At 36.4% G+C, this 25,452-nt stretch overlaps 3 protein-coding genes and 1 long non-coding RNA gene across 8 annotated transcripts; 1 reads left to right on the top strand and 3 right to left on the bottom strand.

Annotated features, from left to right (window-relative positions):
* Positions 1 to 68: 68 nt before the first annotated feature.
* Positions 69 to 14,185, bottom strand: Ino80 (chromatin-remodeling ATPase INO80). 2 transcript variants are annotated; one of them, XM_088047143.1, is made up of 18 exons: positions 13,956 to 14,185; positions 13,707 to 13,892; positions 13,489 to 13,661; positions 13,274 to 13,441; positions 12,892 to 13,227; positions 12,196 to 12,826; positions 12,030 to 12,145; positions 11,603 to 11,981; positions 11,090 to 11,352; positions 10,441 to 11,043; positions 10,074 to 10,395; positions 9,727 to 10,022; positions 3,458 to 3,616; positions 3,304 to 3,406; positions 3,165 to 3,253; positions 2,362 to 2,542; positions 2,159 to 2,305; positions 69 to 519 (listed from the first exon to the last, which is right to left on the bottom strand). In XM_088047143.1, exons 1-18 carry the CDS (start codon positions 14,005 to 14,007, stop codon positions 194 to 196), a joined length of 4,530 nt encoding a protein of 1,509 aa, XP_087903269.1. In that variant the 5' UTR covers positions 14,008 to 14,185; the 3' UTR covers positions 69 to 193. The 2 variants fall into 2 exon arrangements, with proteins under 2 accessions (XP_087903269.1, XP_087903270.1); XM_088047144.1 differs by having other exon boundaries at positions 13,719 to 13,892.
* Positions 14,186 to 14,807: 622 nt separating this feature from the next.
* LOC148167516 (uncharacterized) lies at positions 14,808 to 15,181 on the bottom strand. The gene is made up of 2 exons (XR_015770911.1): positions 15,048 to 15,181; positions 14,808 to 14,991 (listed from the first exon to the last, which is right to left on the bottom strand). It is a non-coding gene; the product is annotated as an uncharacterized LOC148167516 (long non-coding RNA).
* A 1,126-nt stretch (positions 15,182 to 16,307) lies between these two features.
* Positions 16,308 to 20,841, top strand: LOC148167515 (serine-arginine protein 55-like). 4 transcript variants are annotated; one of them, XM_088047493.1, is made up of 9 exons: positions 16,308 to 16,426; positions 16,873 to 16,995; positions 17,079 to 17,149; positions 17,286 to 17,390; positions 17,505 to 17,534; positions 17,708 to 17,777; positions 19,022 to 19,095; positions 19,536 to 19,721; positions 19,792 to 20,841. In XM_088047493.1, the coding sequence occupies exons 2-9, from the start codon at positions 16,873 to 16,875 to the stop codon at positions 20,060 to 20,062; spliced, it is 930 nt and encodes a 309-aa protein (XP_087903619.1). In that variant the 5' UTR covers positions 16,308 to 16,426; the 3' UTR covers positions 20,063 to 20,841. The 4 variants fall into 4 exon arrangements, with proteins under 4 accessions (XP_087903619.1, XP_087903618.1, XP_087903617.1 ...); XM_088047492.1 differs by having other exon boundaries at positions 19,789 to 20,841; XM_088047491.1 differs by having other exon boundaries at positions 19,774 to 20,841.
* Positions 20,842 to 21,144: 303 nt separating this feature from the next.
* Snx17 (sorting nexin 17) lies at positions 21,145 to 23,887 on the bottom strand. Its single transcript, XM_088048057.1, has 6 exons — positions 23,641 to 23,887; positions 23,399 to 23,591; positions 23,000 to 23,351; positions 22,414 to 22,783; positions 22,081 to 22,365; positions 21,145 to 22,033 (listed from the first exon to the last, which is right to left on the bottom strand). The coding sequence occupies exons 1-6, from the start codon at positions 23,698 to 23,700 to the stop codon at positions 21,893 to 21,895; spliced, it is 1,401 nt and encodes a 466-aa protein (XP_087904183.1). The 5' UTR covers positions 23,701 to 23,887; the 3' UTR covers positions 21,145 to 21,892.
* Between the last annotated feature and the right edge of the window lie 1,565 nt (positions 23,888 to 25,452).

Below are 25,452 nucleotides of genomic sequence, written 5' to 3'. Positions count from 1 at the left end.
ATTTCCGCCAGGTCAGTATTTTTTCTCACGGTGGACACTCGGTTTTTGACGAAAATTCAAACTCCTCATCAATGAAAAGCTTTTATTAATATAACTAATAACATAAATAGATGACTTAATGAAGGTACAACATGATTTATTAAAATCAAGTTATTAAAAAATAATTAAAATGTAATGTAAATAAAATCCACAACTATGAATCTGTTTGATCAGGTAGGTCGTACAAATAAGTAGAATATGAGGGCGTCGCGCTGGATCCTGACGTTGAACAATTAACATTCGAACCATCAGATGGCAGTGGAACGGGTAAAGGTCTCGCGGGTTTTCTAGGTCTGTATGTTCCTCTCGTTCCTGTGTTTGGAGGTCCTGTGGGTTTTAAACGAGGACGACCAGGACCTCTACGGATCGCTGGATTTGACGATTGACCAGTAGTGCTACTCATTCCCAAAGGAACATTTAAAAAGTTGGTTGATCCTGGAGAGCTCAAACTGGACTGACTGTTAGGCGAATACTCATTATCTGCAAATATTATAGAAAAATTTGGTCACAGAGACTCATAACACTGGTCAACAGTGATTTTGTTGCCCGTGATGTAAGAGTGGTTTCGAATACTTCTATGCCAACAATTCACGAAACTATAAATGGTTTTAGAAAATTGGCTCTGATTTTTTTTTCAATCTTGATTTTCATATTTTACTCAAAATCTATAAAATTGAGAAAGAAATAGCAAGTATATTCTTAAATATATATATTTTTTGAAAATTATTACAAATTGTTTCGTATTAATGGTTAATTAATGTACATAGAAGTTAAAAAAGAAAAAAAAAAACGAAAAATTTATGTTAAACTTTAATGAAACGCATTTTATAAGCGCGTCTTTTATATTTTTTATGCCTTTATTTACTGAAAATATTCCAACTTTTGTTGGTCACGTGGCGTGCATAAAAGGGAATTTTAACATGATAATGAACAGTTTATTATAATTCGTGTTCTGAAGAGCCGACTCAAAGTCTAAATTATTAAAAATATAAAATACGCCAAAATCATAAAAACCAGAGTCAATTCAGTACTTTCAAGAATATATTTGAAAACTATGGTCTTGAAAACATAGAAATCCACAGAAATATTCAGGGCAACAAAAAAAATTATTTTTTTTGTTGAGCTGTGTAATTCACTGAATAATTACTACCATGTCCGCTTTCTACGTGAATCCGTCTACACCTACTACTAAACACGTGATGAAATATATATGATATATGTCCACGCCAACCGAATGAATTTCTGTCGTTTCGAGAGAAATGTTTAGTAGGTGGATAAATTTACTTTTCCCTGTTATTATTTATTTTCGACCAGCCGGTAGTAATCATTAAGACACGAATTATTAGTTTCTCGATTTATTTCCAACTTTCGAAACTATGCAAATTGGACAAAAATTTACAAACGATTCCATAAGTCGCGTCCCCAATATTGGATTATTATGCTTACTTAGCGATTGGTGAAAAATAACCAAAATCGCTCAAATTAAAAATAATTGAGCGCGGTGTCAATTTACGTTAATAACAATAAAATTTAGTTGTGGCCACGGCTGGTTAATTATCAACCTGACACAAAAGATCAATATTCAATCAACAAGTTATTAGTTCTCCCATCGCATAAATAAGTGGAGTAATTAAGCGAGGCGCAAATGATAAACTTCTTGATTTATTTTGTTCTGGGCCGGATATTTTAATTTACATCGAAAACACCGGGCGTAGTTTTGAAAATTTTAATTAATGGTTTCGAACATCCTTTCACAGTGTCCAGGAAAAATACATTCGCTTGTATAATTGCAATATCTACAGTTATTGGAGCATTTAATTGCGTTAAAAATGTATCCAATACGATATATCTTCAAATTAATAAAGTCGAATTGGCATTGAATTTAAATAATTGAAGAAAAACAACCGTTCTAATCAAGCCGCATTAATAAATGCATCTGGCGGATATCCTCACGGAAACCCTTTGAAAACAAGTCTCGGTCTATTCAAGGCTTTGAAGATCCCACAGGTACAAAAAATGCAGAGTTATGTCTTCAATCAAAGCGGGGAACTTATGGAATTTCGCCAACAAAAAACCGAAAAATTCTCCGACGTTACCTTTAGCAAAAATGATGACTTACCACCGTTGCTGCTTGTGGTTGCGACACTGTTAGATCGTCCCAAGCTTGACATCCTTCGAGAGCCGCGAGGTCGTCCTCTTCTTGAACCTCCTCGTCCCGGAATCCGCGGCTTTACCGTTGAACCATACACGTTATAAACAGTATACTCTGCAGAGAAATTGCATTATCGTTATTACATAATAATAAAAAAGTAGCAACTTTACTGTTACTAATTGGAGAATCCTCTTCGCCGTAACCACTTTCTGCCATGTCGTCAGTAAGAACATCAGGCGAATTCACGCTATGAGGGCTGCTAGGACCGCTGTCCATCGTACTACTCCAATCTTCGATGTAAGTCTCCTGGCTGTCGGACGACTTAATTTTCTTCTCAATAGTAAGATTTGACTGAAAGCAAACGTTTCCACGTACATATAATTTTGCCGGAAATTGCTAGTTCACACCTGTTTAATTAAAAATAATGACTAAAATCACTAATAATGAGTTGCAAATACTTATGATTGCAACAAAAATCTCGTCCACTTTACGTAATGCACGTAAACGTTTTTGTTTGTATAAAAAGAATCTTCACAAAAAAAATCCCCTGGCATTTTTATCTTGTCGATCAGGCGATATGAAATTAATTATTTATATTTATATTAATATAAATGTCTGTATTTAACGTGACATTTTTCTCCTGATTTACATAAATACAGACAACCACATTTCGCGTGGTGACAATTTTGCGAAAATTACCATATTTTAATCGTTATAATTGATAAATTGGCAGTTCTGCCTATCAATTATATTATCAAAGTTACAATTGTTCAATTTGCATTAATATGTTTTATAGATATGTGTTACTGCATTATCATTTACTTCTCATAATTAAAAACAGAAATCTTAATATTATCTTTAACTGCAAACGGTTTCGAAACTGCATAATTGCATTACAAAAAACCGAAACGCGCACAATTAATGTTAATTGCATCGAAATTTTAAAAATTGTGTAGTAAAATATTCACCCTACCTTTAACGTCAGCATGTGCTTCCTCTTCTTATCCATTTCTTTCGAGTCTTCACTGCTCGTCCTGCTGAAATCAGCGCGCAATTTCTCAGCTGAAATACAGCCTTTAATAAAACAAACAAAAAAAATTCTATTCGCTCACATCTATGAATCAATTCAGCGTCATCCAAGAGTAAAGAAACGACTTCTTTTGGTTTTAGAGTGTCTGGTTTGAAATTGCCTCCACTAATGACTAATTTTTGGATCTAAAACGGGGAATTTAGAGTCAATGGGTTGGCAATAATACGGAAACCTACTTCGCTTTTCTCTCTGGCCCTTTGTAGAATTCTTTCTTCAATTGACCCCTTACAAATCAGTCGGTAGACTGTGACTTGCTTGGTTTGGCCGAGACGATGAGCTCGATCCATTGCTTGCTGATCTACGGTTGGATTCCAATCGCTATCGTAGAAAATTACCTAAAAGGGGTGAAGGGTCACATTCATAACTTTGAAACGGAAATAGTCGTTTAAGATGTGTGCCCACTGAGCGTGATTGCTACTATCCGAGGGATTGGTTGTAAAACAGACAAAATGTCACTTATATGCTGTCAATCGTAATGAAGACTCGTAAATCTCCACCTTTAAATCCTGTCAGTGCATTTTGATTGAATTCGGGGACAAAAGGATAATGTCTGCAGTTACACGCCCTCAATGCAAGGGTGGTCGTAGGAAGATACCACCACTCGATGATCCTTGATAAAGAATCCTACACGTGCGAGCGGCAGGAAGTGGCACGGAACTACTCTGTATATCCGGTATATTATGCAAAGAACAATCTCGGTTTGAAGAAGTGCTTTTCAATACGCTTGTTATACGATATCGGTTAGAGGAGAGCGCAGCAATTCACTCCTACTATTGTGCAACATTTGCGTCTATCTTGATGAGGAGGGGAATTTAAAATTTAAAATCCCCCTTCAATTATTGAGCTGCAATTTTTTTTTGTTTTTTTTTTAATTTGTAACTAAATAATATCTGTTTTCAAGGTGCGAATCAGTCCGCATGTGAAAATTATTCTCTTAATAGACCAATTACAATCGATTACTTCGCCGCACACATAAAGCACGCACAGTTCCAGTGACGAATTAAAATTCAATTCTTCTAAGAATCTGATTATAAATCAGTAAGTCAATCGCCATGATACAAGACTTGAATAAAACTAATTTCAATTTGTGTCAATGTGTTTATTATTTAATTTTCCCTAATGCGCCACCACTGTCTAATTTGATTAAAACCGCCGTGCAAATTTCCACAATATCAAACCGTGAATTATGTTTTCATTGTCGTCGGTATAAAATCATATTGAAATCGATAAATTAATTTGTTAACACAAAAGAATGACGGAATAGTTGAAAAAACCTCAATAGAGACGCGTCGTTGGAAAATGTATTAAGGGCGATTATTTCGGTATCTTCATTTCCCATTTTCCTGCCTTGGTAGACGGTTTCGCAAAATTCATTGCTGAGTTTGTTCCGGCTTACTGAACCGGAAGAAACAATTCGACTGTGCTAGATAAGTCTGTTAGAGACTTTCTTAGCCAGAAAGTTAAATAAATTCGTTGCACGTTTGTCCATCAACTCCAGCACGAATAATTAATGGAATATTCGGTAATAACGCCTTTCTCACGCCCCCAAATCTGGAAAAGTCGGTTAAAACCGAAGGGAATTTGTCGCGCATTTCCTACAATAAGCGCCAAATAGCAACAATATAAGTCAGCGGCGGCGGCGTGAAGAAGATTCTTACATTTTCTACCACGATTGTGTTGAAAGTATCATAAATTATTTACTCCACAAATTGAACATTGATCACGTGTGAACTTAAACTTGAATTTCTATCAACTAGTTGTTTTGTTTTTAATGTTTCTTATCACGTTGGGTTTTCGAGAACTGTGTAATATTTTTTCGCGCCGCTACTGAGCAACGGATGCGTTGTCCACGTACTCAAACAAACATGCTGGGAGAACAGCGTTGAAAAGTTCTCAGCAAATCCGTAGCATACGTCAGGGCATTCCGCAGTATTCACAGACCACTAACAGGTAGCATACAATGAGCATACTAAATTCGAACAAAAAAATACTCAGACGAATTTCTTTTCAACACGGTATGCAAATAATTGCGACTTTCGGCTCTTTTTTTTCCACATTGTGGCATTGTGCCGCACAAATGAATGTTTCTTGGAGGGCGCGTTTTTATTATTTTAATTGGGAAATTATGTGGTGACTGATTTGTTACGTGAGGTAATAAAAAAAGGTGATGAAAAGAAACAAATTTCAATTAGAATGAAAAGGGAAACGGAAACTGCAAATACTCGATGGAATCATCAATGTTAGTTACCCATAAAAAATGTAATGCACATTACAAATTATGATTAAGAAATGACGATTCTGTTGCAGTTACGGGTTTTATGACACATTAAATGCTATTTTCTCGCAATGCTTGACCATATTGTTACGAGAAGATTCTGGAAGCTTCGAGCGCCAGCGCTGGAACGTTCCGTTCTGCTCTAGAGCGAGCGGTTCGTGGAATAATTCTTATTCATACGCGGAACTCCCGAATATTCTCGCAGCGCTCCAGCATTAGGCTAGTAGTAGGGGAATATCTGTATATAGGGGAGTAGTGATAGGATTGGGATAGTGAAGAGATAGTCTAGTATTTGGAAGTCCTGTAAAGTGAATAATTGTGAAGTACGAGAGTGTTCATAGTGCACAATAAAATTGTTATTGTTACAAGCGAGACTTTTGATTTTTCGGCCAACGTGACAACTGGTGTCAGAAAGTGGGATCCCGTCCAGCATTGTGATCGAGAAAATTCTGGAATTTTCGATCGGAAAATTCGTGACATTACCGGACTGTGACATTGTTACCTGATTGTGGACAATTTTTATGCCTGTTCAAACCAGACAGCAAGCCGCAGAAATGGAGGCGCTGCAAGAATTGATGGCTTCGATGATGGCGAAAATGGACACCCAACAAAAGTTGATTACGAATTTAGAAGAAAAAAGACAAAGAGAAAAACTGGAAGAAGAAGAACGAAGACAAAATGAAAAACATGAAGCAGAAGAGAGAAGACAAAAAGAAGAAGAAAGAAGACAAAAAGAAGAAGAAAGAAGACAAAAAGAAAAATTAGAGGAAGAAGAAAGAAGACAAAAAGAAAAATTAGAGGAAGAAGAAAGGAGACAAAAAGAAAAATTAGAGGAAGAAGAAAGAAGGCAAACAGAGAATGCAGCAATCCTGAATCAGCTTAAAGACATGGAACAAAACATGAACGTAACCATTATGGTTAAGGTCGATGAAATTCAAAAAGAGGTAGAAGAGTGCCTAGGAGGCGTTAAGGAGGAACTACTAGGCGTCAGAGAGGAAGTAGAAGAGTGCATAGGAGGCGTTAAAGAAGAACTGCAAAGCGTCAAAGACGAAGTGCAAGTACATGTCAAAGATCTGGAGCGATTTAAACAGCAGGTGGAAGACGAGTTACTGCGCTTAAGACGTCAAGCTCCAAATAGGACAGGCCTGACCACAATGAAAGAAATGAAACCTCCGACTTACGATGGGTCAACTTCATTCGACAGCTATAAACTGCAATTTGAAGTTGCAGCTAAACACAACGGATGGTCGGAAGAAGAAAAATCGTCATTCTTGATAGTTTCATTGAGAGGTGCAGCTCTCGACTTGTTAAAGACCATTCCTGGTCGAGACAGGGAGCGCTACGACCAATTGGTGGCGACGTTGGAAGATAGATTTGGGGACCAACACCTTCAGCGAGTATATGCCTGGGAGCTCAAGACTCGTCGGCAGAGGGTTGGAGAATCGCTGCAGGAATTTGCGGCAAGTGTTAAACGACTTATTTTGCTGGCCTATCCTTCGGCGCCGGAAAATTTTGTCGAACGAATGACCATGGATACGTTCCTGCAAGGTATTCGGGATCCGGAGTTACAGAGGATCGTGCGTGTTGGCAGATACAACACCGCAAAAGAAGCTTTGGTGTGCGCGTTGGAGATGGAGGCCGTTTTGAAGTATTCTGTGAATGTTCCCGACTGCCAACAAATCCGAGCCGTTGATAAAGAAGAGACAACGTCTACGGCCACAACCACAAATACGGACCTGAATGACATCCTCAAGGAGCTCAGGAAATTACTGAAGTCTCAGGAACAACGAACTAGCCAGACCTGCTCTCGTTGGGGCAAATCAGGTCATTTTGAACGTGACTGCAGGGTTGTTTTCGGGAACGGCCAGAACGCCTCGCAGACATCAAAGAAAACCGTGAAGTCCGTCAACAAGTCGAAACCGACGAGAAGGCAACGCAATAATGATGACGCACTCTCTCGTAGACTTTCCAATGACTGCAAGCAATACTCGAAGTTCGAAGGACCAATACGAGTAAACAGGATAGTCATGGGCTGTGATGATTATTGGACTGCTGGGAACCTTCGAAGGGATCAACAAGCAGACCAACAGATTGGGCCACTGCTGGAGTGGAAGGAAGCGGGTAACGGAAGGCCGTGTTGGAAAGATATCTCGAAAAGAAGTCCAGAGTTGAAAGCGTTGTGGGCGCAATGGGACTCCCTCCTAGTAGAAAATGGAGTGCTGAAAAGGGCATGGGAAAGCGCAGATGGGAAGAAGATAACCTCGCAGTTACTAGTACCCAGGAGTAGAGTTTCCCGAGTCCTCAGAGAGGCCCATGACGGGACATCAGGCGCTCATTTCGGAGTGAACAAAACGTTGAGCAAGATTCGAGAACGGTATTACTGGATTGGCTGTCGTGAAGATGTTGAACGATGGTGCAGGAGATGTACGGGTTGTGGGGCAAGTGAAAGACCTCGAACGCGAACGGAAGGTGGTATGCCGTTCTACAACATGAGAGTTCCGATTGAGAGAATTGCCACGAATGTGCCCGGGCCTTTTCCGAAGACGAATGGTGAGACCCTCTTGGGAACACATCATCATATGCGACAGAGGATGAAGTTAGCTGACAACAGAATGCGGCCCAGGTATAATGTGACGGCTAATCGTGAAGGATTCAACGAGGGAGAGTTGGTGTGGTTATTTAACTTCCAACGGCAGAAGGGTCTATCTCCGAAGTTGACATCTACATGGGAGGGTCCGTATAAGGTGATCAAGAGGATCAACGACGTGGTGTATCGGATCCAACGCAGCGCCCGTTCAAAGATGAAAGTGGTTCATCTAAATAGACTTTGTAAATATCACGGAGAATCAGGTGTTTGGTCTGATCGGGACGATCAGAACTAAGAGGGGGGCAGTGTTACGAGAAGATTCTGGAAGCTTCGAGCGCCAGCGCTGGAACGTTCCGTTCTGCTCTAGAGCGAGCGGTTCGTGGAATAATTCTTATTCATACGCGGAACTCCCGAATATTCTCGCAGCGCTCCAGCATTAGGCTAGTAGTAGGGGAATATCTGTATATAGGGGAGTAGTGATAGGATTGGGATAGTGAAGAGATAGTCTAGTATTTGGAAGTCCTGTAAAGTGAATAATTGTGAAGTACGAGAGTGTTCATAGTGCACAATAAAATTGTTATTGTTACAAGCGAGACTTTTGATTTTTCGGCCAACGTGACAATATCCTTCTGTTATTTTTATGAATAATGGTAATAATTGCATCACTGTGCCTGTCAGAAGAATTTTTAAACACACAATGTATCTGTTATTTACTGTACTGTAATTTTAAGTTTTTATGTAACAATTACGTAAAAACCGCACATTATTTAAAGCAGGTCTCAACACGCAAAAACAATTACACTGTAAATAAAAGTGATCACTCTTTGAAACAATTTTCACCTTTAAATTAAAAACTTTTGTAAAACCCCATTCATAAATATAACCAAGACCTTGATTTTTTTCATTGAGATTTAATTTTAGTATCGCCATAAATCAGTTGTGAACACAATTTGTATCTTAATGACTGCAATAAATTAAAAAAAAAATCATTTTAACACAGTCAAGGAACGAAACTCATTTATATCGAAAATGCATCCATTTTGAAACACTAAATTGTTTAATCCTTCAAATCGTAGCCGGTCGTAAAACTTACGGTTTTTAATTTACCAGTCTGTATTTATGATTCTGAAGATCACACCTGCGCGACCAACTTTTATAATCAAAACATTGAAAACTGCGATAAACAAGTTAATGATTTTTTTCCTGTCATGACACATATAAAAGAATTAGGAGTCAGGGGTGTATTTAATTCTTAAATCATCAAAAACTGGTTTTCGAATTACAAAAAACCCAATGGAGGACTTTGGGTATATGATGCCATCATTCAAACACGCCGAATCGAAATTGTCGAAAATTCAATAAAAGAAATATTAAAATGACTAGATAAAAAATTCATTGCCTTGAGCAAGGCCGTGCATGGTCTGCGTATATTTGCTAAAAATGTACAAGTTCAGCGCTTAGGAATGGAGGCGTCATCTCGCGGTGAAAGCTATATCTACGCCACCAGCTAAAGGTTTAAAGTTTTGATAAGAGCGCTGTTTGGGCGAGCGCAGCGAGCTACATAATAAAATTTGTCAACTTACAGTGTCTGCAGCGGTGAGGTTGATCCCCAAGCCACCAGCCCTTGTAGAAAGCAAGAAAACGAAAATATCCGTTCGAGCTTGGAAATCCGCCACCATGTCTCGTCTTTCTGAAATTTTCGACGATCCATCGAGACGCATGTACTTATGGTGCCGGTGCCACATGTACTCCTCTAACAGATCTATCATCTTTGTCATTTGAGAATAAATCAATACTCTGTGGCCTTCTTCTTTGAGTCGCTTGAGAAGACCATCGAGGACGGAGAGCTTACCCGAGTCAGTTACAAGAGTTTCTTTGTCTGAAAGTTGAAATTATTATATCATTGCTAAAAAGTCTTAAGAATTAGTACCTGGAATGGTGATGTGTGACCACCCTTTCAAAGGCCGCAGAATATCGATGGCATTTAACGGCTGTGGATAAAAAGTTTCCGCCGATTTGCCGTTGAATTTATTTCCCGTGGCTTGAGACCAGTAGTAATTAAGAGAGTTGCAGCTAAACTCATTACTGTGTCGCCGACTAAGCCATGCTACTCTGCGAGAATAGCAGTACAAAGTTGGAAAAGTGGTTGTGACTTTCGGCATTGTACAAAACAAGAACGATGGGAGTTCAGTGCTTGTACATTTTTCCACACGAGGAGTTTCTCTGCACACATTTTCACCAGCTTCAGATTTCTAAAATTCCAACGTAAGAAAAGAAAAACAGTGAGAGCTACCTACAATTTCTTCAATAAGAGGAGATTCGTCTGTTACAACATCAATGATGGTGTCTTCTTCATTAGAGAGAGCGTTTTTACACCGAATGTTTCTGTGCTCAACTGTTTCTGGCATGGGATAATAATACTGATCTGCGTGTGTATAAAATACACGACTACCGGAATTTTTTCTGGTAAACACCAAATCTAACAAAACACTACTGAATTTAATACTCGCGTTATTTAGTTTAAATTCATGATTTATACGAATTGACGGCGAGGCGCTTTTTTCATTCCAAAACTTCCGATGATATAAAATCTCATCTTCGTTCTCCGTGTTGTAATAATGCGTCCACCTCGCTTTAATATCGCCGTGTAAAATCAAGTGAAACTCACTGAAAGATAAATTTAAAGCTTTGTAGATGCTAAAAATCGTGTCTTTAAAATTATTCTTGACGGCTTCCGTAATGTATTCCGCACTGAATAAAAAATACTTCCGCAGAATAAAGAAAAAGTGCGCTCGAACATTAAAATCAAACACGAGATAAGGGATTTGAAACACACATGGAGCGAAGTGTATCGGCGATTTCGCATCTCTTCTCTCGAATAATTCTGGGTGGTTGCAAACCTGGAAAATTTAACTAGAATTTGGTTTGGATTTTAAAAGTGCGTACCTTTCGAAACTGCATGACTAAATTCATGAGATTAGATGTGAAGTTTTTATCCACAGTGTGTGAGTCTCCTCCACCGACGCTATAATGGAGTAGATCTTCGATTTTAATTTTTTGTTTAAGCGCCATGTATAAAAGCTGTTGACGTGTGGTCAATGGGCAATAAACCATTACTTCAATCTTATCAGAAAGTTCGTTTTCAACGTCTTTCTTTATTCTTCTTAGCATGAACGGTTTGAGAATCATGTGGAGACGAGATAGATGTTCTAAAAAGACAAAAGAAGTGGCAGCAACATGAATATTTTAAAGCGCAGCTGGCGACAACTTTTTACCTCAAGGTTTCATGAGCAGACAGACCCTGATTGTGTAATTATGAAGCAACAAACTTGCACCAATTACTAAGCATAATGGTGCAGAAAAACAATTTGAAAATTGAAGCTAATGGTATTATTTTATTTTTAAGAGTTTTTTCTCGGCAACATCTTGCAGCAATTAACGTTAATTTTCTTCACTTACTTTCGTCAATCCCAGTTTTATTTTCGGCGTGACTTTCAATATCTTTGGAGAACCATTCATTGAATTCTTCATGCGAATCAAAAAGTGTTGGCATGATGAAATGTAAGAGTGCCCAAAGTTCGGCCATGCTATTTTGAATGGGAGTACCGCTTAAAAGTAATCTGTTTCGACAGCTAAATCCTAAGAGTGTCTTCCATCGCATACTGCTGGTACTTTTGATAGCTTGAGCTTCATCCAGAATCATATATTGCCATTTAATCCTATTAAAATATTTTATATCTGTTATAACGATTTGGTAGCTTGTTATAACAATATGAAAACTGGCATCTTTAGTGTAAATGTCTTTTTGATCCCAAAATTGACGTAGAATTTTTCTTTCCTAAAAAACGAAGAAACAGTTACTTGTACAACAAAAATTTATAATTACGTTTGGATTTCCCCAGTATGGGACAACTTTAAAATTAGGCACAAATTTCGCGATTTCTTGCTGCCAGTTATGGAGAGTGGACGCGGGCGATATTATTAGAAATGGTCCCCAAACAGCTACAACATTGTATTAATAAACGCTCCAATTATTAAAACTAATAACATACAATATCTCTCTGCGATATGACACAAAAACGCAATACTTTGAACCGTTTTGCCCAACCCCATCTCATCTGCGAGTATTCCACTGATTCCCTGAGCATATAAGTTAGCAAGCCAGTTCATCCCTCTGAGCTGGTACCCTTTAAGTTTTCCTTGAAAGATACAAGGCTGCGGCTGTTCACCATCAATCGAATTAACATCAACGGCACTTTTAGCCTCGAGATCGAAATGTTTCGTTCTTGCTTTTTCGTTCTGAAACGCTTCTTGTGCATTTCGTTTTGCTTTTTCCTTCATTATTTCGCTATCGTAGTCGTCGATATTCGTCAAACGGGGATTTCGTTCTTCGTCCAGTTGACTTAAAATGCGCAACTGTTCCTCAGGAGAAGCTTTCCCCAATTTTCGGGACATAAAATGAGCATATAATTCTGTTTGCGTTATTAAAAAGTTTAGTTTTCTTTGTTGTCGCTTCGCCTCCACTAATTCGTGATCAATCTTTCGTTGTTCTTCTGCTTCTTTTTCTAGCCGCTTTTTAACTTCACGGTCAAATCGTCTCGAACGTTTCCAGTATGCAATATTTTCGCGAGATAGTCTTTTCATGCGCCATTGTTGTTCTTTGACGGTGCGCGCGGATTGTAACTACAAAAAAATGCAGAGAAATTATAGAAACAGCTGGTTTCGTAATGGTTATTTAATATACTTACAGCCTTCTGGCGCCCGTATTTGAGACATTGTTGCGCAACTCGTCGACACTGTATCAGCATTTCCTTGTGTTTATTAATTTTCGAGCGATGCTGTTTGCCAATCTCTTTTTTAGCCATGTTCGTGAAGATTTTTTTCCGTTTTATTTTCATCATGTCCTCCCATTTCTTTCTTGATTCCTCGTCTTTAAACTTCTTCATTTTCTTTTTACTAGTATGTGTTGTGTTAATGTGGGTAGTATGACTAACTGATTGGCTAAAATCTGAATTAACGTTTGAATCCTCGTCGAGATTTTGAAAGTCCATGACGTTGTCAAGTGTGAGTCCCATCGGCTCATCCTGTAAAATTCCTGTTATTTAATAGTGGGAGCAAGAGGGTCCTCACCGAAATATCCTCTAAAATTTCGGGCGGATAAAGCGGTGATTTCGATGTTTCTTCTTTGACATGGCGTTTTTTTACTGATTTAATAGGTAGCGATTTTTCTATTTCCGGGTATCTATCAATTTCGCTTAATAAACCAGATCCGTAGAAAATAAAACGTTTGAAATCGACCTAAAATCGTTGTATTTAGTCAGTGTAAAGAAGTTAGACAAGTTTACGTCTTTATTGCTCCGGATCTGCTTTTGAAATGTGTGTAATTTTGTAATATGTTTGTATTGGGCATCTTCTCGGGTACTATCAGCGTTTTCTTGCAAAACATCCGCCAGCCACGCTCTTCTCTGGGATACATGCTTCAAGTTGTAATAATCTTTGGTGGAATGAGATTCAGAGTCTACAAATAATTTTTTTAATTCAATCAATGCATCTACCACCTTACCTTTCAACAGACTGTCTAAATTATTGGAAATATCAATAGAATCATCGCTATTACTGTTCTCATCCAACTGATTGTTGACTTCCTTAAGAAAATAGTCCAGTTGGACAGCCTTTTCAACACGCTGCACATGAACGGGTTTTGAAGTGCTCCCATTCATCTCGTGATGCATTCTGCCGTCGTTGTTATCTAAGAATTTTAATAAACACATTTGCATTGAGCAACCACCAAAAATCGGCGAGTTTCACTTACCGTTGACCACTTTGAACGTTTTCTCAAAACTGTTTCTGAAATTGTGTGCCATTGTTGGGCAGTACAATTCATCGAATAAAACGAATATTTTTCCGTCAATACTTAATTTAGCATCAATATTGTGTGATATTAACTATTTATTTTTATCACATAACCTCACATTTTGATGGTTGGTATCTTAGATTAGTTAGAGTATAGATAGCCGACTCTATCACTCTCATTTTGATACCGAATCTAGCGCAATCTATAAAAATCTGGCCGTACTATTTTGAAGAGTCTAGACAACAACCACACCAAATGATGGTGTTTGTCTTTGCTAACTACAACATTGGTTTTTGTCTTTGCTATTTTACGAATAGGTTTTTATCTTTGCTATTTTTTCTTTTCATGGATTTGATAGAAATTAAAACAAAACAAAATATAAAATAAAAGTGTATATTAAACGCAATAACAAATACCGGAAACAATGAGTTACGATAACTGCGTTAACACATCCCAATTTTCAATACCTAATTCAAGATCATATGGTTCATACTATACAATGATCAACTTAAAATATGATGATTAATCAATTAATTACAAAACAAACACGTTTTCAACAACTAAGAGAAAATGTTAAATAATAAAATCCACTTGATGTTTTAAAGGAAAAATTGTATGTTGAACAAATGTATAAAATTCAATTACATCTCCCAACGTATACATTTAAAAGAAAGCATAAACTAGAATATATGAAAAATGGAGGTAGACGCTGGTACTCCATATAAATTAAACAATAATTACATGTATACAAATACATTATTTGTGTATGTAAGATCATTCGTAAGGATTGACCACAATCAACCCAAGTTAACAATTATTTACCAGACCAAATTTAAAGCAGACAGCGGAAAAATTTTCAGTGTGCTTCCATAAAAGCACTTTCAATCAAAATGTCCCAAACAAACTTGAAGTTTTTGGTGGAATCGACGATCCTTTAATTGTTAATCCGCTGAAGCCAAATATTAGTAAAATTTCTGTTACTGGAGTGTGTACTCTGAAAATATTGGTTCATATTAGATCGTAATATATTAAAATGATTTTCAGTCTTACTTTTTGGACATATTATCACCACACCCAGGAACACAACACCCTGTTCCTCCTGTAGTTATTTTCACAAACAACATTATAATGTTAACTTAGGTAATTAAACTACTAATTATTTACACTACAAAACCTTATCACTACATTAGACACTAAACTAAAACTAAATTAAGAAAATACACAAGGAAATTCGGAAAACAGAAAACACTTAATGAAAGCGCAAAACAAAATGCAAGTGCAAATTTGCAGACTCTGCACAAATTTGAATTCCAAGAATCTGTCAACGACTGCTGCGCTTGAATTAAAATACCTAGCGTCACCTAGATCAGAATCCGGAAACAATAGTTTATGTTAAGGCCAGATTTTTATAGATGGCGGTAAAGTAGCAGAAAAGTTCATCCTATGGAGTGCCCGTGCCTTGGTTGGTATCAAAACAAATGTTTGAGCAGTGACGCGATTATATCCGCCGAGTGACAGCGCGCGAAGTTCAAAACTAAAATCTCCACATGTCTTAACTAAAGTTGAGAGAGATTATTAAACGAAAAAGCAAGTACCGGTTCTATAACAATGCTAAATATTTTATTTTGTTGATGATAAACTGAATTTTTGTTACTGTTGTGATTTCAATGTTTATTTAATGGATTTCTTACGCAATTTAATCAATATTTGGAGATTTGTGTCTCCTATAAGAAACTATTGTACACCGATCGTAAAAAACAAATCCCATAAATTCCTATAAATATATCTTTTCATTGTAAGACTGTTATGATTTTCACTCTTTATTTAGTCCGCGTAAACATACACTTGCATAATATGCCCATGCAGGTCTTCTAAATTTAAAACGAGAAAATGCATTTTTCTCGATTTTCTTGTTTGAAATAAACTTGGAAAAATCGCATCTTTACTCCAAATAAATCACAAACCAATAACCTAAACTAAATCCTCCGAAAGGAACAAAAAGAACAAAAATATTTCATAATTGGATACACGTGCCTTAATATTTACGTGTTGAACGATAAGTTAAATTTATGTATTTATCTCCGCATACAATCTTGGACACACAATCCTAATTTCATATTTTGTTAATTGCGCGCGCATTCTTGTAATCTCGGACCCCTTTCAAATTTCTCACTTAAAACGCAAAAAACAGAAGATTACCTACACGGAATGTAGATTTAGTTATTGCAGTCAGTTTGTATTGATTTGACAAATGATTTTGTCAAATTAAAATGTTTAAATTCGGTACAAAATCAAAATTTAAAAATTGAGGCGTAGTTGAGGCGCACTCGACATTGCCCATTTCTCCGATAGTTCTGCGCCATTGTTGTGTTGTGCTGAGTTGCTAGTTTATTTTCGCTACTTTTACAAGAAGTAGAGGTTGAAAAAAGGTCAGTACCACGGAATTCACTAATATTTATGATTATATTGTGTTTTTAATTAAACTCTGCTCATATTTTTGTGTACTTTTTTGCAAAAAGTCCGGCGTTATGTGCCAAGGAAACGGCGTGTTTCTCGTGCACCTATGTAACTAGAGCAACTTCTTCAATAAGAACAACACGATATTGGTAGCTTTCACTTTGTTTGTGTTTTTCTTTGATTTTGTATTATTTGGGTTCTTTTTTCAATTTTCGTGTTATCAAATATGGTGGACCGGGGTAAGGTGACCACCGTGACCGTAACACTTTCACCCTCCGGCCTCATTTTTGGTCCAGCGCTTACGTGACACGTGTAAATTCCTAGCAGTGTATTGATTGATTTTTTTTGTAAAGTTTCATAATTAAAATGCTCCAATTATAGCGATGACCTTTTGATCTAATGAAATTTTAATTTACAGATGGGGACTCGAGTTTTTGTTGGAGGCCTTACATATAGGGTCCGGGAAAGGGACATTGAAAAGTTTTTTCGGAAATATGGACGCATTAAGGAAGTTGCGATGAAAAACGGATTTGCGTTTGTGGTAAGTACTTTTCTTATTAATACAAGTTGCGTACACCACTTTTTCTTCCAAGTTACTTAAACTTCATATTGCTTGATTTGCAGGAATTTGACGACTACAGAGACGCAGATGATGCAGTTTATGAGCTTAATGGAAAAGAGCTTCTGGGTGAAAGGTTAGTTGATTTTTAATCCCTGAGGTGATCCAAGTTTGACCACCAAACTTTAATGGTGGCACAAGTTTAATTAATTAATTAACTTTGTTCGTGACTTATTTACTGTTATTGGGATTTATGTCTTGTTTGTTTCCAGAGTGTCAGTCGAGAGAGCTCGCGGTACTCCCAGAGGTTGTGACCAGTGGCGTGGCAGCGGAGGTGGCCGTGGGTACGGTCCCCCACGTGGACGCAGCCGCGACAAGTAAGCTTATTTTTCGTCTTATCTTTGTTATTGGAATTAGTGAGAAGGTTGATTCTAAATTTTCAAAATTGATACTTGGGTGTTATTGAATTCTGATACATATCTTTTTTATAGCCGTGAACCTGACATGCGGTCTCATGATAGGTAAATATAAATACTAGCCTTTGTTTTATGTAACGGAATAAATGATGATTTTTATTTTCCATCTTTCGGGTCTGATCATAGTTTGAGGACAGCTAGTAATTTCTGAAAAAAAAGTTAAATAGATCTGGTGTTGGTGGTTTTATAGTTGAGTAATGCGTGCTTTTTGTTTATAGGTATGGTCCGCCTACTAGAACAGAATATCGGTTGATTGTGGAGAATTTGTCAAGCAGAGTGAGCTGGCAGGTAACTTGACATTTAGTTAAGCCTTACGTTAGTAAAAAAACAAAATGCATGTTGAATTGAAAATTATTTTGGTGAGGGTCCTTAAATCCTTACTAGATTCCTATCATTTCAAACCATGAGGGTTGGCATAAACCAAGTAGAGGCCAGTGATCGAAAGAGGGTATTTCGTCTACTGTGGTTTATTTCCATGACGGTTGCGTTTCCATCTCTGGGGCAAAGCGGTTGAACGAACGGCCAGTCTAACCACATATTGAGCAAATCGGTGCGAGATGTAACCCTTTCCGTCTACAATCTCCTATTTGCGATGATGGTAGAAATGAAATAAGTCCAAACCAAGGCAAACATTTCGTCTGTCAAGACCAAACGACAGATTCCGTTTTGACTGCGAGAGCGTCTAAAGAAGACTCTCTCAAGACATAAAATAGAACCTTCCCATTCCTCTCCCATTTTTCTATTTTCTTTTTCAAGTATTTTCAGTTTTCAAACAAAACCCTTATTAAGTATGTCATATGAATATGTAAAATAAAGTACTTTTTTGTAAAGAGCACCCATTCCCTTGGAGTGTGAGGTATCTCTAGGCTCAAACAATGCTCAATCAATGTGGTAAACCCATGTGATCGAGTGGCAGTCATGTGTATTTCCGCCGTTCCATTGGTACTGTTCTGGTTTCTCGTGCACAAATGCCTCAGGTAATGCCCTAGCATGACGCGCAGTATGTGATATCACACTTGGTTACATTTTGTCTAGTATGTTGGCTGCACTGAATGTTTTTTATTTTATGCGTATTTACAATTTGCAAAAATAAATGTTACATCCCGCTCCAAATGGAAGACGACGCTGCCCCACTTCCTAGGTTCCACACCGCCTTCTTGGACGGACGTCTGAAACATCCAACAAAAATTGTTCAAACCGCAGGGGTGTAATATTTAATATTTAGTACACAATTTTTGTTGATTTGTTTTATGTTTATTTTGTTTTGAGTGAGATTTTCTTTTTGTGATTCATCATCACTCTAAAACAATTTGCAAATCACAAAAGGAACATGCGTGTGTGTTTTGTTCTTGTATTCAAACTGACAAAATGTAACAAAGTATTAAAAAAATGATTTACATCACTTAGATTTACAATGAAATTTCTATTTTTTAAGTTCGGATTTTACCTTTGTCGAAACTCAGGTAATTTTTTCTTTACAAAATTATACATTTTTGCTCATCCAACTAACTCGTTGTTCTCTTCTGTGGTAGGATCTTAAAGATTACATGAGGCAAGCTGGTGAAGTCACTTATGCAGATGCTCATAAGCAACGCAGGAATGAAGGGTAAGCAATTAGAAAAATTATATGTTTCCTTCTTTCAATAATTAGCGGTTTAGAAAATTGCTACTTACTTCTACACGCATTAAATTGAGCTTTTTACATAATCACTGGGATTTGTATTGGACCCCAGACTTTGTTGTCTCAATGAATGTTTTTTGAGTCATGCGGTTGAATAAATAATGTAAATTACAAGACTTCTGCAGTTTTTTAATACAAGAGAGACGTTCAAAATTATACACCATTGTTATTAAGGTTTTTATAATTTCATGGATAAGTTCTCTTATGTAAAGCAGTTTTTATTTTCACTTCACATGATGTTTTTTTACCATCTTTCGGGACTGAATTCAAGTGAATGAGACCCATTTTTTACTGAAATTAATTGATTCCCAAACCTATTGGTCTTAGAAATTACCTGTGTTTTTATCTGTCAGTCTTGTTGGCAGTGTTGTGGAATTCGCGTCTTATTCCGACATGAAGAACGCCATCGACAAATTGGATGACACAGAATTAAATGGTCGCCGAATCCGTCTGATCGAAGATAGAAGACGAGGCAGTAGACGATCCAGGTCATCCAGCAGTCGTAGTCGTTCCCGTTCGCGCTCCCGTCGTCGTTCCCGTTCCAGGTCAAGGTAAGCCACTTTTCATTCTTCTTTGCGTTCAGTCGCAAGAGAGAAATTGCAGTAGAAGTCATTCCAGAAGTCGTTCACATCGTTCAAGCCGCTCAAAATCTAGGGACCGTTCAAAGAGCAAGTCAGCTGCACGTTCCAAGTCACGATCTCGATCAAAGTCAAAAGAAGTTTCCAAGTCTAGATCTCGCTCCAGGTCACACAGCAAGAGATCAAAGTCTAGATCGTGTTCGAAGGAGAATGGGACCAAAAATAGGTCACACTCAAGGTCTGTGAGCAAAGAAGGGAGTAAATCGAGGAGTCAGTCGCCAACCAAAGAGAATTCACCTGAAAAACACGATTAATGTATACCTGTTTTACAGTAATCATTTTTGCTGAATTGTCACAGGTGTACAGGATAATCTTGCCAAGATTGAAGTGCGGCAAAAATGATCGATAGATTTATAGCGCTAATTAGGTTTAAGGTATTTTTTTGATAATAATTGTCTCAGTCTTTGACGTTAAGTTGATTTAGCATGGACCAGAGGTTTTGCTAATAGAAGGCTGGTTTTGGGTCCAGTTAGTCAGCATATTCTATAATTACCGAAATCAGCTGATGCAAACATAAAGTTTGCATTTCAATGTCTGATGTGTTTTGTAATATAAAATAAAATGTTCAAAATGTAACCTAACTGACTTATATAATCTTTTATTTTATTAGGAATATGGCTGTAGGAGCATGTCTTTACCAAATTTACGATGTTTGTGCCACAAAAAAATACGCCGTGTTTATTAGGCCTAAGTGACAATTTCATCTTTTGTTTTGTGACATAAATATCCAACTTTACATTATATTTTAGTAGAATTACCTTTTTTTCATCTAGTTGCTATATTTAACGTGGATTTTATTAATATTTTGTATCATGTGAATTCTTGGGAAACTACATCATGTGAATAGTGTCAAAGGAAATCGTAGATTCGTCCATTTGTATATTTTTTTATTTTGAAGATGGATGTGGTGTAGTTGACGTTTGGGTTGTTTTTATATTCTCTTTATTTTTAATTTCTTTGTTACGTGTCAACACGTTTATATGTAACTGTAATCTTTAAGTAATAAATAGAAATAACACTCCAATCGTATAAATATTTGTTTCTTTTCACTCTGAATAATTTGCGCAGGCGGGCATTGAAATTGAATTTTCTAAATTAATTTTCGCCTTTTTAATCAAAATATGGCGTTCCGTTAAGCCTACAAACCAAAACACCATCGTGCTTTTTATGGTTGTGGGCAAATTATAAATTGCGTCATACTTTTGAAAAAACGGATTTTAAGACATACTAATCAAAAATTTCGGAAATTTCTGCGCTCAGCGTATTTAATCCCAAGCTTAATTCCTATCCATTTTTTTTAGGTTTTGGTTCAAGGAGAGGAATAAGTCAAAGGTAATTATAAAGTCAATGTTTATTTAAAATTTAAATGTAAAATATTACATACACACACAGATTGTTAAAATACATTTGAGATGTATATAAAAAAATTACGGTTATCGTTTGGACGATGAACTCTACAGGAATGTAAAGTTTTTTTAGTTTGTGATTAACAAAAGAGTAACACACGTTATATTAGATCTATATATGATACATATAAAAAATATATAAAAAAAATTAGATACATAAGTGTATTTATAAAGTTGAAAAATGCATCTTTTAATATAATCGGTCAGGTACTAAAAACAAATGGGGAATATAAAATTTGAGCATTTTGTCAGAATTCCGCAATTTAGATTTGTTTGATAAAGAATTATTAACAGTGCACGGCATATTTAGGTTTTACTATTCGGATATAAATTTTGGCACTGGCAGCATCGAAATGGTATCCATAATTTGGACATTGTGCTGGAAGTAAACACCTAGAAACGCCAAGCACTGATTATTATTAGTCATCTTACATGTTCACCTGTTATATAAAATATGAATATATTGCTGCTTTAGTAAAATATGTTCATTATTTCTAAGTTTGGCACGTAAAATGGACTTTATGAGGAGATTTCACCCCATAATCTATGATTTTGCCAAATTTAGTTATTGTATATGGCAATAAATTTTTGGACATGTATTGAAAATAGCACCTTAAAAAAACCCACATTGTAACAACATTCATTTACCAAAGCAAAACAATCAATAAAATCGTCAATCTATAAATCTTCGTCGCCTATTCCTTCAAATGCGTGATTTTCAATAAATTCTTTGCCTGTCTTGAATGAGACACTCGAAAATTTTTCTTGAAGTTTTTTGATAGAGAATGACTCTTGATATTTTTGAGCAGAACTATCATCCTGAAATTAAGTGATAAGTATTTGATAATGGAATAAAACCTACCAACCCTTGAATTTGAATTGACATCATCTAATGATATTAAATGACAGGAACCATCTCGTTTCATATATGACCAGTTTCCTTTGTTTATAACAGGTTGTTTCTTCTGGACTCCATTTTTCTTCATTAGCAACTCATCCACTGCAGATTGAAGACAAACAGACATCAAAATTGCTTGCTCACTTGATACAGTGATCCATTGTAACTTGTCTTTAGACATTAAATATTCAAACGACAATTCCAGTCCAGAGCTCATATTTACTTGACTGTTAGCTGCCATTTCCTGTTTATTCTAAAAATCACAGATAAATTCTACCTCTTTTAACCATCACTTCCTTACATGAGTTGCTGTTATGCGCCAACACCTCATCCTAGTGACTTTAAAACAGCCTTCTTTGACAAATTGCCCGGGACCCACTAATCGCATACTTAGTTCTTGATCACCTATCGCAATAAGGACTTTGGTTTGAGGCTTTGGAAAATCACAGTAACACGGCATAAATTGCATAAAACCATAATACTTTAAAGTTTGCGCTAATTCCACGTATTCACGTTTTGCTAGCCTTGACTGTAGATTTGACAGTTGCATTTTAATTTCTTTAGTACAGTTTATCCATCCTCTTTCCACATCGCTTACGGTTTGGACGTACAGGAGATTAAGAGCAACGGGGTCGGTCATAAGTTCTTGATCATAGTTGCTATCCCAGTAGCTAAAAAAGGATTATTCTCAAATACGCGCCACGCAAAAATTTAACATTCTCATTATTTTTTTTCTCATTTGATTCTTGATTGTTTTAGGGACGAGGAACGCCGTCACAAAAAAGGATAAAAAGTCGCAGGGCTGGATTACAAGTAAGTACAAAGTTTACAAGGTTTACAGGGCGACAAAGAAATGCTTTTTGATTGATTTTCCATGTTGCGCTCACCTTTTACGTATCACAATTTTGTTTGAATCTCTGACAGTCTTGTGTGTCATGTATGGAGATTCAAAATCTAGAAGTTTTCTTAGGATTACTAACTCCCCATTATTATCCTTCTTAATTAAATACAGAGAGAAGTACTGCATGTACTCCAATGGCAGATTGATTTGTTTGCACACTTTGGTCAGAACCTGTTCTGTGCGATCAAATGTTGACACAGTGATGGGAATTTGATAATTATTGCTAGTGTACACTTCTAAATTGATTTCTTGTCGTTTCTCGCATGTTGTTTCCTGCTGAGCTGATAAGAGGAATCCGACTAATAATTCTGAAGAAACTAGCTTGGAATCTTGGCCCACTTAAAAAACGATTTTACCAAAAAAAAACACAATTGTTTATAATTACCTGTTTGTATGTACTTCTCCAGTAGAGCACGTCTCTCCTCTAATTGACCTCCTGTTAATGGTAAGAGCTTCTTTGGAGGAAACGCTGGAAGATTATCATTACCAAATTCCTTTTTTAATTGTTCATGCAAATTGTGAAGTTGCTTGTAACGAACGGTGCAATGAAATACGCCGTTTATGTGGATATTATAGCCCTGGAATTTTCACGTTTAATGAGGAGTATCGGATTTCTTGTAAACATACAATATAAGTTGACCCATTTCCTTCGTTTAATTCTTGTGTGTCAGGAATTGAAAAATGCATTTTTAGTAAAATAAGCACAACGTAACAAAACACACAAAACTACAAATAAATAACATAACAAACAGATACTATAATGTTGATAAAAACATTGCTAAGGGGCTTGATTAGTTCTCATTTATTACAAATGACGGACAATCATAACCTGACAGTTGACGTTTGTGACGTTTAGCAACGCTGTCAAGTTGGGATGTGCGCGGGAAATTCAAAAATACGCCTCACCAATTCACACGTGTACGTGATTTAACACCTACTTGTTTTTTTTTATCACAATTATCGATTTTTTTATTCAAGTAAGACACTCAAACTTGATATAACTTCACATGAGTGTAATTTTGTTTGTGGTGTTGGTAGTTCCGCGTTGGCGGGCTGTTTGATTTAAAGTTTAAAATGTGTGCGGAGTTTGTTTGAAGGTTGTCTTAATTGTTTAAGTTTGTGTAAAATCTTAAATCTGAGCTTAGCTTAGCGGTGGAGTTGAGGGGGATTAAAAGTTTGGAGAGTTGGGGGTTTTTAATAAGATCTTTAAAGACAGAGTTGATGCTTGCTAATATAATTTATTCTGCTTATAGGTACGTATAGTTACATACAAATATTACATATAAAATAATTTGCTACTATTATAGGTGGTAATGAATTGATAATTCAGACCCCACACAAGGTGTTTGTTGCTATTGTCAGTATTTCTTACATCACAGAATACATAATGGATTGAGAGTTGTTAGATATGATTGGAGACAAAGGGCGTTACAGCATAATACAGATACAAACATGCACTGATGACAATGTTGAGAATGTTGCTATTAAAAATACATACACCTACTTATAATTAATTCTATGTAAAGGAAAGATTTATGTTGGCAAAGCGTTGGCCCTTGGTATTTGCCAACACAAAATACCCCTTTCGGTGTTAATTTATTTTTATAATAATAGGATGAAATTGACGAAAATTTATTGTCACTGCAGATCAGCTTGACTAATTCTAAACATTTAAATTGCACTTTAAATAATTAGAAGTAGTTTAAATAGACGTATCAGAATATTTCAGAATCGAAAAAATAAAAACTTTGTTATTGTCGAATTCATCACATTATTTCAATTAAACTTTCCGTCAAGTACCATGTTCCTACACCCTCACGTTAAAATTTACATTCGAACTTTTGAATTGAATTTTTTAACCTGACCAGAGTTTGTACTTCGCTTTAAGATAGATTAATGTAAATTTTTACGTAGATGGATGTGATGATGAACTACTGATAACTTTTCTGTGCATATGTTGCGTTCTTAATCTACGGGTCTAGTTATTCTAAGAATTAGGGAAGACTTGTTATATGTATATCAACATTAATACTGAAAGTTCCAGGCCCTCGTCTGAAAAACTTGCTTGTCATTTAGATGTTGTAACGATATCTGCCATTTTAAAATTTAGATATGTTGTACCAGTGATATTCTTCGTTTGATTGCATATTTTACGGATAGAATTTTGTGATATGTGCCTATTCGGATCGAATCTGTAGAGAGTTGATATGGATAAATTCATATGCATCATTACCGAAGTTTTCATCACTAATTTAATCCTGGTTGGGTGTTTCAAGATTTTGCCAACAATACCTACGGTACCTAACAAATTTTGTTTTTTCTTTAATATAAAAAGCATTACGATAGTGTTTGACGTAACGTTCATACAAACCACCTCATATTTTTCATCCCCAACATATATTATCTTAAATAACGGGCTCATAACACAAAGTCGGTTCA

Source organism: Gnatocerus cornutus, chromosome 10 (assembly GCF_029298725.1).
Source record: "Gnatocerus cornutus isolate USDA-ARS CGAHR chromosome 10, icGnaCorn1.1, whole genome shotgun sequence".
Taxonomy (NCBI): Eukaryota; Metazoa; Arthropoda; class Insecta; order Coleoptera; family Tenebrionidae; genus Gnatocerus; species Gnatocerus cornutus.
The sequence above is the reverse complement of the archived record's forward strand: the minus strand, read 5'-3'. Positions and strand labels throughout refer to the sequence as shown.